At 44.0% G+C, this 14,795-nt stretch overlaps 1 protein-coding gene across 2 annotated transcripts in view; it reads right to left on the reverse strand.

Annotated features, from left to right (window-relative positions):
- LOC134451312 (cytochrome P450 2J2-like) overlaps positions 1 to 13,687 on the reverse strand; it is a 45,404-nt gene extending 31,717 nt beyond the window's left edge. Inside the window, exon 1 of one of the 2 annotated variants that reach the window (XM_063201686.1) lies at positions 13,434 to 13,687. In XM_063201686.1, coding sequence (XP_063057756.1) covers positions 13,434 to 13,628 — 195 coding nt within the window. In that variant the 5' untranslated portion in view covers positions 13,629 to 13,687. The remainder of the gene's footprint in view (positions 1 to 13,433) is intronic. The other variant, XM_063201687.1, reaches the window with a different exon arrangement.
- Positions 13,688 to 14,795: the final 1,108 nt, after the last annotated feature.

A 14,795-nucleotide genomic window follows, 5' to 3' on the forward strand; every position in this document is an offset into this window, starting at 1 on the left:
AAGTCAAATCAAGTGTTTGATGGTTGGGTTCTCTCACCCTAACAAATGAGAGTGGCGTAGTCACTAAACATCTTAAAAATATTAAAAATATTACGGTAAAGAGATAACGCAGGCCACATATACCTCTTAGTTTTGCCGGCTGGCATTAGAAACCTACGACCTGAGGGGAGAGGCTGAAATTCACCATATAGTGGGTGGGATGTATCATTTAAGATAGACCCCGCCAGTCTCTGCAACTGTCTACTGTAGAGAGACTCCATGTTGAGCTGTGATTCTCCAATTAACTTACCAGCCCACTTCACAATCTGATTTAGGGAATTTCTGTTTTTGAGGGGTAGGTTGCTGAACCATGACACAAGGCTAAAAGACAGAATTGACTCAATAAAACATCTGTAAAACATGGTTAGCAGCTTTTTGTCTATGTGAAAGGATGACAACTTCCTTAGGCAATGTAGGCGCTGGTTCGCCTTTTTATAACCAGATTCACAGTGTGCCACAAAGGTGAGTTTACTGTCGATTGTGGTCCCAAGATATTTATAATTGTCAACACATTCCACTACCTGACCTTTTATGGTAATTGGTTCTTTATCAGTGGTGTGTCTCCTAAAGTCCACATACATGTTTTTTGTTTTAGAAATATTCAGTTGTAGAAAGGACTGTTCGCACCAATCTACAAACTCCTGAACAATTGGACCATGACCCGTGTCCTTGTCCTTTAACAGACTGACAATAACTGAGTCATCTGCATATTTCAGAATATATCGGTCCTCCCGGCTACTGCGACACATATTGGTGTAGAGGATAAACAATAGGGGGGACAGAACACAACCTTGAGGCGAGCCCGTGGAGGTAGAAATCTGGTCAGATAGCACTCCATTGACCCGCACTCTTTGTGTCCTGTCAGTTAAAAAATGCAGCACCCAGCCCAAGAGGTTCCTGCTCAGTTGGAATTGCTCCAGAAGTCTTTCGATTAAAACATGGGGCTGAATAGTATTGAAGGCAGAGGAGAAATCAATAAATAATAGTTGGGCGTGTGCTCCCTTGCCTTCTAAATGTTTTAAAAGCAAATTCATCAGGGATACAGTTGCATCTTCAACACTCTCCTATAGCCAAACTGGAAGGGGTCAAGATCAGACTGGATCTTCATTAAAATAGCCTTTCTCAACAATTTTTCAAACGCTTTCATTACCAGTGAGGTCAGAGCAATAGGCCTGAAATCGTTTTGGACTTTGGGACACCTTGTCTTGGGAACAGGAACAATTATTGTATCTTTCCAACATTTAGGGACATGCCGATTTTTTAAAGAAAAATGTAATTAAAAACTGAACACAATTCGTTAGAACATAGCTTAAGCACCCTGCCACAGATATTATCAGGACCACAGCTTTTGTTTGGGTTGGTAAAAAGTAGGTCTTTTTCAACTGAGCCCTTATTTATTACATAGGGCCTAAAAAAATAATGTTTTGGTTCCGGTTGCCGACCGACCCTATCATTTTTTGTGCGACCCAAAATATTTTTTTTGAGTTTTTGGAATCCTCAAAAAAATATCGATGTTTTTTGGAGGGTTGTTCATATAGACAAGACACAACACGTTTCTTCATTCCCATAACTCGCCATCTCTCACTTTCTACCTGCCTGCAAGTTACTGAATTTGCATCGCATGACTATCCACATAGGAGCAACATAAGCGCGCGCCACAAGTGCCGCCCGGCTTGATATTAGAAAACCCCAAATGTCACTGCAGAGTTGCGCAGCGCACCTATCGGTCACATTGTTGGCTAATTATTATGCTACAACATGCTAATTGGTAGTCGTTGTAGTTCGTACGTTTTTAAATAACTTGCCTCACAGCGTTCTTGCAGACTAATAGGCTGCGATGTAGTTTGGGAACCTGGCGAAAATGCCTGTCAAATGATAAGTCAATCGCCTTACCTCAACACCCGACACGGACACAGCCTGACCACCTGCCTCGAAATGCATCACACAGAAAACATGAGTATCCACGATTTTTGAATGTATTGATATTGTCTCGTCGTATTAGAAAAGGGCTTCCATTCAGTCACGCTGCATGTTGGACGAGATGCATAACTTGTTACAGCAATTCTAAAGTAGCACTGTATCAATAGGCCTACCTTGTAATTGTAAAATAAGTTAATACGAGAGAAGGGAAATGTTTTGCCCAAGTTTCCCTTCATTCTTTCATTTACCACAAGGCCTTGTTAACCAAGAAGTCCGTTGGCCCGAGCCCGTTATTTTCTGGCCCTCTCTCTGCTTGTCCCTCCACCATCGCGCAGCAGCAGGGCGTCTGTCACGGTCTCACTCTCCGCACCTCCTCCAAATAATGAAATATAAATTAACGATGATGTCGCCACAAATACGACTGTTCGATGAAGACCTAGGACTACTACAGTTGCCTACAATAATGATTTAATGGCAATGACGATGTTGCCCCTCGATCACATTCATATCGCCTCAGGGGTCTACATCCTCGCGTAAAACAAAAAGTGTGTAAATAGAATGTTTCCAAGCCAGAACCTTCATCCCAAGGAAAATATGGTCTACAACCGATGATGGAAAGGAATTAAAAAAAGAAAACGGGACATAGCCTACAGGAGCTAAAATAGCAGTGTCAGGCAACTGGCAGCTGGACAGGTATTGCCAGAAACGGTAGGCTGTATGATCATATCCTCATTTCGGTGACGGTCAGTATCTTGGCTCATTAATTCTTAGCTAGCCTATATTTCATTGTAGCTTTAGCAGGCCACACTCCACTATCGTCCTTGGCATTGTTCAACAAAGTTTATGACGAAATCTGGCGCATATGGGGTGTTGGGTGGGTCGGACATTAAAAAAAAGGGGAAAAATTTTTTTTGAAAAAAAATAAAAAAAATCCGACCGACCCATGACCAAACCTGACAACCAACCGGAACCAAACTCTTATTTTTCTTAGGCCTAGTGATGATCCTGATCTGATAAATTATGAAAAAGTTCCTGTTGTTCTTTACTAAAATAAGTGTCAAAACGACAGAAAAAAATTATTAAGGCCATTAGCAAAATCAGCGAGTCAAAATCTTCTAAAATAACAGTGTTTACATTCTTTGAGTTACTAATACCTGCAATGGATTTCATACTTGACCAGGCTGAACCCAAATTGTTAGCAACCATTTTATTTTCCATCATTGTTTTGTAGTTACTTTTAACTCTCAGGATTTCAACTTTCAAGTCCTTGGTGGCTGTGTGCAGTTCCAAAGCAGTCCCATATTTGAAAGCAATGTCAGAAAGCGCGGAGGAGGCGTTGAAGAGTGAGGGGAGGGGTGGGCACTGGATAGCTTATCACCCCACTCTGAGCCATAGCTCAAACCGTCCCAGGGACGGCCTTGCACTGTCCCATAGCAAGTGAAAAACGTCTCCAGGTGCCTGTGGTAGTTGAGGGAGGCAGAGAGTCCAGACATTGCTTGTCCTCCAAGGAGAGATAAGAGTCCTGACCTTGGTCAGGTCGCTGCAGCTGCAGCTGGGGCGCCAAAGCAAAATAAGATTTATGTTTGGGCTATTGCAGACATTCCTTTTTACGATTCTGCGGTAATTCTCATGTGACTGGCCACACGTTTCACGTACAGCAGAATTTCGAGCAACCTATCTCCCAAGCCGATTATTATTTGAATATATTTTCACTTTTTTGCAGGGAATAATCATGTCTCTGCAAAAAGATACATAAGAGCATGTTACATCCACTAGTTCATCCAGGTCTTCACAAGCTTCAGTGAACATATCCCAATCAGTACAGTCATAGCACGCTTTTAGACACTGCACCGACTGTTCATTCCAGTCTTTAATTTCCTTTGTGTGGACCTTTTCCCTCTTAACTCATTGGCTGCCTTGGCCGTCGAATGACGTCATTTCAAATAGTGACGCCCCCTACCTTCGACGTCGTTCGCCGACAATTGCGTTTTTTTACAGCCAGGCCTCGAGGACGGTCTGACCTATCTTCTGTATGAATTTCAAGCCTCAAGGCATTTTCTAACTGTTCCTGTAGGTGGCAGAAGTGTCCTTAGGAACAGTCAAGGCAGGGCCAGTGTTGCCAAGTCCGCTTATTATACGCGACTTTGGGCTTCTTTTTTTGAGCAGTCGCTTTTAATTTTGTAAAGTCGCGGGTTGCGGTTTTTTTGGGCTTGTTCTTTTCAGAGTTGGGCTTGCAGTTTTCTCCTGCTCTGGTAGTGATTTGAATGTGTTTCTCAATGGCAACTTGTTTTTTCTCACTCATCCTTACAAGTGACCCTACTACAATATTGTTAACTCCCACTTTCTGTGGTCACTTGTGGGGATTTTAGCTGCCACGCAGATCCCCACAAAGAGCAAGGTCTTCCCTGACCAGGCACGCGACTGACAACCCACCCTTTCTGTCGCTTCTTTTGGGCTTGTTTTCACGACGCCCCTCAGTCGCTTCTTTTGGGCTTGTTTTTAGGACGTCAGTCGCTTATTTGTCGTAGAAAATCTGGCAACACTGGGCAGGGCTTTAGCTCAGAGCAAGATGAAATGTCAAGACAAAAACACCCCTTTTTTACTATTATAATATAATCTCAAAAGTAGCATAGCAAAATCATTTTTGAAAGTAAAGCACCTGTGACAGTAGTCTACTTTCTTGCCCTCTGATTTTAACACAGGTAGGCTACTGATTTTAGTGTCAGAGCCTGGCCAAAAAAAAACCTTCCTCTCATGACCAAAATACAATCCCCTGTTGCTATCTAGCTAGAAGGCATTGTAGCTAACTTGCCCAAAATACACCATGAGATGATCTGTGTGACAACCTTTCATTTTGGATAATGTGATCAGCCTACACAACATCAGGATGTTGCTTACAAAATATCATCTAACAGGAGAATGCACGGGACTAGTGGTGATGTGTCCCAACTGAGGTAACTTGGGTATAAAGTTTGCTACGCTAGCTAGCTAGCTAGCACGAAATCGCTAACAACTTACAACTAAGCCTAAATAAAGGAGCCTTGGTAAGTCAACTATTTTTTACTCAATCCACGGTTATTTTTATGGATCTGTATAGTATGATCAGCTTACTGTATCATCAAAAAAGACAGGGGGGTTGCAGATTCTTGGAACAGAGTAGCCTTTGTGTCTGGTCAGATGCATTCAGCTCACATTAGAAAGCATTGCACTTAGCCTCAGACCAGCTAGCATTCACCACTCCAATCGGCTTGTGAAATGTTGGATGTGTGATCAGTACTTTATCAAAAGAAAATTCATTGAACAATATATGACAAGATCACTATAGCAGAACCATGATGACAGTAATCATCAATCTGCAAATTGTCCGCTCTGCCAAAGAAGCTGCAGTAAGCTACGCTAAGCGGTGCTGCCTGCCTACCTGCCTCCCTCCCCACAAGACACAACACGGTACTATTTCTGGAGGAAATAAACCAGCTGTGATTCGTTCTCCAACGAGGGGAGAGGGAGAGGGAGAGGGAGAGGGAGAGGTAGGGAGTTACCGGAGTTAGGGGCAACTGCTGTCATGATCCATGCTGCGCGCCAGCAACTAAACCAAAACACCCTTGTTTTCGAGTCCCCCCGTTATATTTCAGTATATTAGGTTGAAAAGGTCATACAAATGATCTTTTTGTTCAGGCTACAGATGACAGAAGACTGTGTAATAGCAGCTGATAGGTTTGGAGTTGTTAGGACGATGCCATTACGGGCAAAAACGTTTGCAGTTATAGTTCTACTTCAAATGGCGTTTTCTCAGCTTTTTGGCTAGAAAGCAGCATTTTGGCGAATTCCACTTAATTTCAACAGATGATTATGAAAGAACGGAAAGGGGTAGAGAGACACCGTTTTTTTCTGATGACAGATGAGCGTCTAATCTGTGTTTTGATAGGTATGGTGTTGACATAGACACAGAACTCAATTTTCTGTGAGCCTCCAAAAAACACCCAAAATGCTGAAAAATGGCTGGCACTCCGAGGTACTCTTTTATGAAAATGGCTGGCAGCCAATGAGTTAAGGACAGTTCTATACGTGGGCATGAGATACACAAGCTTGTGGTCTCCGCGGCCCAGGGAGGCAAGTGGGACTGACTTGTATGCCTCCTTCACTGACCCGTAACATTGGTCAAGAGTCTTTTCCCGTCTGGTGGGACAGGTTACATATTGATGAAAGTTCGGAATAGTCTTCTTAAGAGAGACATGATTAAAATCGTCCAATATGAAGGACGGGGATTCGGGGGATATTGATTGCAGCCTTTGAACAACGTCATACACTGTTTTGCAAGCGGAGGGGGCGTGCGCTGCAGGGTGAATATACAAAACAGTAATACAAATCTGGGGAAATTCACGGGGCAGATAAAATGGGCGCAATGACACTGATAAAAGGTCCACGTCGGATAAAGAAACCTGTTCTCTCACTGTTAAAGAAGAACAGTACCTTTGGTTGATGTAGAGGCATACCCCTCCACCTAAAGGCTTGAGTTGTGTTTGTCATCTCACTTTTCCGATCTAAGCAATGTGATGCTCCAAATCCGGTGATCATCAAGTCCGTGTCCTGATCATGCTCGGTTAACCAGGTCTCAGTGAACGCCAAAACGCAACAGCCTTTATAATCCTTTAGGAAGAGAGCATTTCCCTGTAGTTCATCCAATTTGTTCCTTATGGATTGGACGTTCCCCATGATGATTGAGGGTAGAGGGAGCCGATTGGACATGCATGCTTCTTTAATTGTAATTCAGATTTCCAATGTTGACGGCATTCATACATCCCCAAACCATGTCAGTCCCACTACCATGCTTGACTAGCCAGATGATGCACTTTTTTTTGGGTAAAATTCACTTGTTTGCCACCATACATGCTTAACATGCAAATTGGTTTATCTTGGTCTCATCAGACCACACGACATGGTTCCAGTGATCCATATCCTTGGTCTATCCATCTCTCTTGAGACCAAGATAAACACATTTTCTTTAGATGTTGTAACGGTTGTAAAGAGTTCGAAGTCGAGGAAACAAGCCACACATTTTCATCTTGTGGTGTTGAAAGTGAAAGTGGACTCATCCGAAGTTTAGGCAATAGCAAGATAAGCAGGCTAGAGTTAACACATAGAGGTCTAATATTCTACCTCTTTGAGGTAGTTTTGTCTCCTCTTGATCGGCAACATATTTATTTTGGCTAAACTGATGTATGTGTCCTTTGACATCAAGTAAAATGTGCGCCATCAGATTTCAAATCATTTACATTCATAAGTAGATTTGTAAACTAAACGAGGTAGGCCTATAGATGGCGTGGGTTTTGAGAATGCTAATTAATCAAAATCTTTGCTCATTTAGCGTTCAGCTCTCTCCATCTTGAAGGGGCTTTTCCGATGTTCACACAAGCGATTTATTTACCTGTCCAAACCTACCTTTCATCTCAATTAGCTGATAATTTATCTGCCGTTACAATCGTTATTTTCGCTGGTTATGCCAGCATGACATTTTATCAATCAGCTAACAGCCATTTTTCAGCGAACTGTGCTACACTCATGAACGGCCATCCGGCTACTTTGCTCGTAAATATGCGTTACGCCCCTTTGTGGGTGAAAACAAACCGAATGTCTCATCAACTTACATGCTACATTGGCTTGTCTAAATGAACAGTCCATGCTTCAGCCATGGCTGTTTGGCTCTATCATTTTAACAGCCGGCAACACAACACGTTTTCGGCATGTTGCGCGTGAACAACGCTAGTCTACAGGTCCGTATCTTTAGTTTATTAAACCCCAACATCACCAATTGACTTGCATGGGTTGTTTTCCCCCACAAATGGACGTAAGGCACATGGACAACGTCACGCCGTTCATGAGTATAGTTAAGGGTGGTTTATGCCTCGAGATCAGCGTCCCTGCGTCGTGATGCAGTGAGCCGCGCAGTTAACGGAGTGAAGCCCCCCCCATCACGCAGGTACTCTGGGGCACCTCCCCAAAATTGTGTCTCGACGCAGGGAGCGACGGCGTGAAGGGCGAAAATAGGTCTCTGATTTGTCCTCTCGACCAGACTGCTCTGTCCTCGAGTCGAGAACAAGCGGTACTTCCTTGAACTAACCTTCGTCAGTCTACGGACTGTGAGCTCTTCAATAAATAAAGTTGCCCGTGTGTGGCCTGCGTTATCTCTTTACCGTAATATTTTTAAGATTTTTAGATGTTTTTAATATTTTTAAGATGTTTAGTGACTACGCCACTCTCATTTGTTAGGGTGAGAGAACCCAACCATCAAACACTTGATTTGACTTTCCCCGCAACAGGTTAGTGAATAACAAGAGATACAACTGTCATACAATCCAGAGTTCTTTTTATTTTCTTCTTTTCGTAATGAATCTCTTTCTGAAAATATGCCTCACGGGCTCAGTCACATATAAAAATAGAGCATATGAACATTTACAGTACCTAAAGGCACGTCATCTTAATATACAAAATGTGCAAATGTGCAAGTTATGCAAAAGTGCCAATGGAAATTGGCATTTGCACGAGGGGTAGACCAAATAACAAAAAATGCACGGCAAACAAAGTTAGTAAATCAAATTATAAAAAAAACAAACTGCCAAAAGGGCAAAATTGGTAATGGCCACCACACACACACACAAGCCTGTTAGACACACGTCTTTGGTCTCCCCCTACAGCAAGTATAGGTTCCAAAAGGAGTCTGAGATTTAAGATACGTCTCCCAGTAATACTTCAGTGTTCATACCCTAATCATATACACAAGCTCCGTCTTGGCGGTTACTAAGTAGAAACTTACACGAGCCCCTTTGTCTCGGATGTTAGAGTGAAACTTACACAAGCCCCTTCGTCTCGGACGTCAAAGTGAAAAGGTTGTACAGGATGAATCACTCGCACAATAGGACAAAACGAAACAAAAGGTTGGGAAAAGAACAGTGATGCCCCCCTTCTCTAGTGACACTGCATCAGTGTAGTCGAAGGCACCATCTCCTCCTATGTACATTTAACGAGAAAGTTACCATTAGGCACGGCATTTATAACTCGATTCAACAGGAGTTGTGTATTGTGGAAATGTGGGCGCTCCCACAGGTGCAACCACGACACCACAGCGCGATATCAAGGGCACCACGCTGCCAGTCCCGCCATCACACCTGCGGAGCACCCCCACTCCCACCCCACACAACTCCCTACACAAGTCAAGTGCTAAGCGTCGAAACTCTTACAGAAAATGCCGGCATTACCTCTGGTTCTCTCGAAGCGGCATGCAAGCAGTCAACCACACAGGACACAAAGTGGAAGCACATCACCAGCGACACTGTGATAGAGTAACACATCAGTCACAACAGAGACTACGTTCGCACACACGAGAGAAGCGTAACGCATCTTTTACCTTGAGTTTGCCCAGCTCAGCACACCATCCCAGAACAGCAGCCGACCCCACGCCAGCCGCCGATGGACAGGGCTACAATTAAGTTAAATGGTGTCAGTAACCAACAACTAAGTACATTACAATGCACCAAAAAGAGCAATAAACCAACCGAGAAGGACGCCTACCTTTCCTGTACGATGGCTCAACCACAGAGAGAGAGCGGTGTACCCCACGCTACACACTGCAGCATCAAAAACATAGCCTCTTTGCTAGCTAGTTACCACCGGAATGATATACGCTACCCACCGGAAGGAAAAGGGGAGCGTCGTTACCCCGTCAGAATAAAAGTTCAGGATAACCACCGGTTACAGTGGACCGGAGAGTAACCGTCCAAGAAGAACGTCCATGTCGCATGAGGCTAGCTTCACGTGGGGGAGCCAGCATCTGGGGCACCCAGTGAGAGACCGTGATGGGCAACGGGCCTCTGTGGGTGCGCAGTGGCAACCCTCGCCGACAGCCCACTCAGGGGGCAATGGGCAACGGGCCTCTGTGGGTGCGCAGCGGCAGCCTTCGCCGACAACCCACTCAGGGGGCAATGGGCAGGCCTCCAACCGCAGACTGTCATGTAGTGGACTGGAGAGTAACCGTCCAAGAAGAACGTCCATGTCCATTCAGCCTGGCGTGACTCCATCCTGGATCATAATGCAGTGTCTGTGTATGATTATGTGCATGTGTACTTTGTTGATGGTTAATGTGCTGGGGGGCCTCTAGTGTGCGTGTGGTTGCGCTCGTTGGATGCGCGTGCGATGCGCGTGCTGGTGTGTGTGTGTGTGTGCGTGCGTGCGTGCGTGCGTGCTTGTTGGGTGTGTGTGCGTGCGTGCGTGCTTGTTGGGTGTGTGTGTGCGTGCGCGCTTGTTGGGTGTGTGCGGGGATGTGTGCGAGTGCGGAGTGTCACCGGGACGGTGACCTTTTAAAGTGGGGGTGTATGTAACCGGTGGTTATCCTGAACTTTTATTCTGACGGGGTAACGACGTTCCCCTTTTCCTTCCGGTGGGTAGCGTATATCATTCCGGTGGTAACTAGCTAGAAAAGACGCCGTGTTTTTGATGCTGTCGAGTGTAGCGTGGGCACACCGCTCTCTCTGTCAGTGGTTGAGCCACCGTACAGGAAAGCCCTGTCCATCGGCGGCTGGCGTGGGGTCGGCTGCTGTTCTGGGATGGTGTGCTGAGCTGGGCAAACTCAAGTGTCGCTGGTGATGTGCTTCCACTTTGTGTCCTGTGTGGTTGACTGCTTGCATGCCGCTTCGAGAGAACCAGAGGAGGAGATGGTGCCTTCGACTACACTGATGCAGTGTCACTAGAGAAGGGGGGCATCACTGTTCTTTTCCCAACATTTTTGGTTTTGTTTTGTTCTATTGTGCGAGTGATTCATCCTGTACAACCTTTTCACTTTGACGTCCGAGACGAAGGGGCTTGTGTAAGTTTCACTCTAACATCCGAGACAAAGGGGCTCGTGTAAGTTTCTACTTAGTAACCGCCAAGACGGAGCTTGTGTATATGATTAGGGTATGAACACTGAAGTATTACTGGGAGACGTATCTTAAATCTCAGACTCCCTTTGGAACCTATACTTGCTGTAGGGGGAGACCAAAGACGTGTGTCTAACAGGCTTGTGTGTGTGTGTGGTGGCCATTACCAATTTTGCCCTTTTGGCAGTTTGTTTTTTTGTTTAATTTGATTTACTAACTTTGTTTGCCGTGCATTTTTTGTTATTTGGTCTACCCCTCGTGCAAATGCCAATTTCCATTGGCACTTTTGCATAACTTGCACATTTGCACATTTTGTATATTAAGATGACGTGCCTTTAGGTACTGTAAATGTTCATATGCTCTATTTTTATATGTGACTGAGCCCGTGAGGCATATTTTCAGAAAGAGATTCATTACGAAAAGAAGAAAATAAAAAGAACTCTGGATTGTATGACAGTTGTATCTCTTGTTATTCACTAACCTGTTGCGGGGAAAGTCAAATCAAGTGTTTGATGGTTGGGTTCTCTCACCCTAACAAATGAGAGTGGCGTAGTCACTAAACATCTTAAAAATATTAAAAACATCTAAAAATCTTAAAAATATTACGGTAAAGAGATAACGCAGGCCACACTTACTTTGTTGTTTGATTTATTTACACGAACCAAAGACAACACATGCGCTTGCAAGTTACGACGCTGAAGTTATTTGGACAGTTGAACAGTGGTTCCGAGGTCGAGGAAACATTCCGCTTCGTGCGACCTATCCTCGACAAATGAGCCACTTCTTTGTTCCAAACTACGCGCTGGCTGCCAGTGCGATCAAAAATGCACACGACATTAAGTCATTTTCATTGTCGTCGAGTCTGTGAAGCTAAAAAACAACCGACACGTCTAGGTTACTCTTTGTATTGAAGGCAGTTTGAGCGTGAAATGACATCGCGCAGACCGCGCTTCAAAACAGGGCATAAATCAAAATTAACTGCATCATGGCTGGGACAAGCTCACTCCGTGGCACTGAAAGGAAGTATAACCTGCCCTTTAGTCAACGAAAGGGAATGAGTCTCTGTTAGGGCCACCAGATAATGGAAATATTGCCATTTTCGCCATAACGGTCCAGTCAAGCAAAACCTTGAGTTCCAAGCCATTTCATGACTATGAAAAAGTTGCATAGTATTTCTTTAAGACCAGCTTTTTATCAAAATGTACAAAAGTGAGTTGAAGTTACTCAACTTGAGAAAGTGGAAGCTGGCATTGGCGATTTTATGGTTGCTGGGGTCAAAAATCCCAGTGCATGAAATAATATCAAGTTGTCATTTTAACATTGTGGACATAGACAGTGCTGTTGCTTACAAGAATGAAGGTAATTTTGATTGTTGATATGTCCAGGTCTTTAGTCAGACAGAGGTGGCTACCCCCAGCCTGACATGTCTGCGGCCGCAATGGTCTACTATAATGGTTAGAAAGTTGATGTTTGGATCAGAGGGTGGCAGGTTCATATTCCACCCTTAATTCTACCTACGCCTAACCTGAGTTACGCCATCTGGCTGTGTTTTGCCAAACTACACAAAAGGGCATTTTTGTTTCCTCACAGAACTTTCTGAGAACTGTGAAAATCAGAATAATTTCTCAACAAATGAGGCAGGCAGGATCGTGGGGTGGGATTTTCCATAGATAGGTGGCGTTATGGCTGTTCTTCCACCTGTCATTCTGAGATGTGTCACGGGTCAAGTTCAATGTGAGTGGCTGAGGTGGAATGTCAGTTAAGATGACGACAGGTTGTTTATCTAATCACATGCAAGTGTTTTTGATAAGCACCATCATTGGAAAACATGTTGGTTGTGGGGGGTTCCCAGATGGTATTGAAGATGAAGGCGAAACATACCAGCTGGCGAGAGTCAGGTTAATCTACACCCCCATCTCCCACATTGCTGCAGGCACTGTAGCCTGCAATATCCTGTCCTGTCTTGTCCTGTGTAACTGCAGGACAAGATTTATTTAAGATTCGCCCCAGTCAGGCTTGTCAGCCTGTGACATACAGGTATCTTTATAGTTTAAAGGTATATAATTTATTTTTTCAGTTCATCTCCAGAACTGATGTTGCCCACTCACAAAGGTTCTCTTTTTGATGTATATTTAACGTCACCATTAAATTCTTAGAACTCATTATATCATTCATAATCATAAATCATATGTCATCATTTTTCATACATGAATAGATTCTTCTCTGTTTTGAATTAGAAGAAATAGCTCTAATATTTGGCTGCAATACTTACTGTACTTTGGCCAGACAAGTAAATATGTTTCATTCTACTTATTACATATTTCTGAAAAGATCAAAACTGTTAATTGGCAGTATACAGCTTGATAATAAATGACTAAAACGACATAGGCCTACAGAAAACAAGAGCTTGGGGCCAGAGAACTGCAAATATCCAATGATGATAATGATCTTCACCTCATAAAATCATATAATTATTTCCTCAACATATCAGCTGTGACTTTAAAAGCTTCTGTAATTTGTATCACAGCTCCTCAATGCTACATACAGTAAATCAGAGAGACTTACCTGCATAAACTGAAGGTGGATGCTGTTTAAGTCTATATGATGTAAGTCTCCTATAAAAGGTAATGACCATGGTCCTGGAGGGAAATTCTTCGGTGGTTTACTCCTTATGTAGTCAAACACCAGAAGAAACACTGCGAGAAAAAGCAAGAAGCTTTTGATATCCAAAAAATCCAGAAGGTGCAATAACAGCGTCATTCTCCAAATGCAGGCTGAAACAACCAACTGTTTTGAAAAGTTTCTGTGCAGATACTGTATGTGTGTGTGGCTAAATGATCTGAATTACGTAAGCTGGCACCTCCCTTCCCCAACACTCTATGGTCAGATCAGGTCATGCCTGTGTAGTGGGCGAGACCGTTACAGGAGGTAGTTCGACTACGCCACCCCCGGGGGTGGAGCCCCCGGAGGAAATGAATTAGGGGTAGTTACAGATACCCCGGACCAACACACCATGTACCCGCACAATAGATTACCAGGCAAACACAGGTTCGTGCACAATGGAGGCAGAGACAGTGGTGACCATTAATAATTCAAATCTTTATTATTCTTTGCGTTATAAAAATATATTTTATTCACTCTTTGCAATAAATATAAAAAGGTACTCACAATTCACAAAGTGCAGTGGGGTGGGTGTGCTGTCGCAATCACCCGCGGATCTATAAACACCTGCCCCAAAGTATGTTCACGTTAACAGTAAAGTGCGGGGGTGGGCGTGCTGCCACCACACCCGCGGATCTGTAAACACCTGCCCCAAAGTATGTTCACTAATTCACAATAGACAACACACCTGGTAGGCCTAGGGCCTTAGAACCCACACTCAGGTTGTCATACTTTGCCACTAGGGGCTGGCACGGCTAACACAATAGGGCGAATGGCACACCTCAGGATTAACAAAAGAAAAAGTAAAGAAATAGTTCACAACAAACAGAAATAATTCACGGCAAACAGAAACAACAAGAAATCATAGCAAACCATGCAAAATAAATCAAAATCCAATTAGCACATGCAGTTAAATAAGAAATTAGATAATTGAATGAAATAATGAAAAAAAAGGAAATTAGGCACAGCAAACGAAAGAAAACGAAAATCAAAACATGAGGTAAACCAACCCCAGAGGCTCAGCTCAGTGCAGTCCCCTAGGTATCCCCACACACACTCACACGCACCAACGTACACACACGCACACACACTGTGGAATGGCTCACACACCAGCTCACACCGAGCCGAGCGCCCACACACACACACACACACACACACACACACACACTGAACTAAGCGCGCCAACGCACACCCACACACGAATGTCCAATTTCCCGAGGCCGGAGCAGCAGCCGAGATACGGGTTCCCGGCTTCCAGAGGCACCA

The sequence above is a fragment of the Engraulis encrasicolus genome, chromosome 6, assembly GCF_034702125.1.
Source record: "Engraulis encrasicolus isolate BLACKSEA-1 chromosome 6, IST_EnEncr_1.0, whole genome shotgun sequence".
Taxonomy (NCBI): domain Eukaryota; kingdom Metazoa; phylum Chordata; class Actinopteri; order Clupeiformes; family Engraulidae; genus Engraulis; species Engraulis encrasicolus.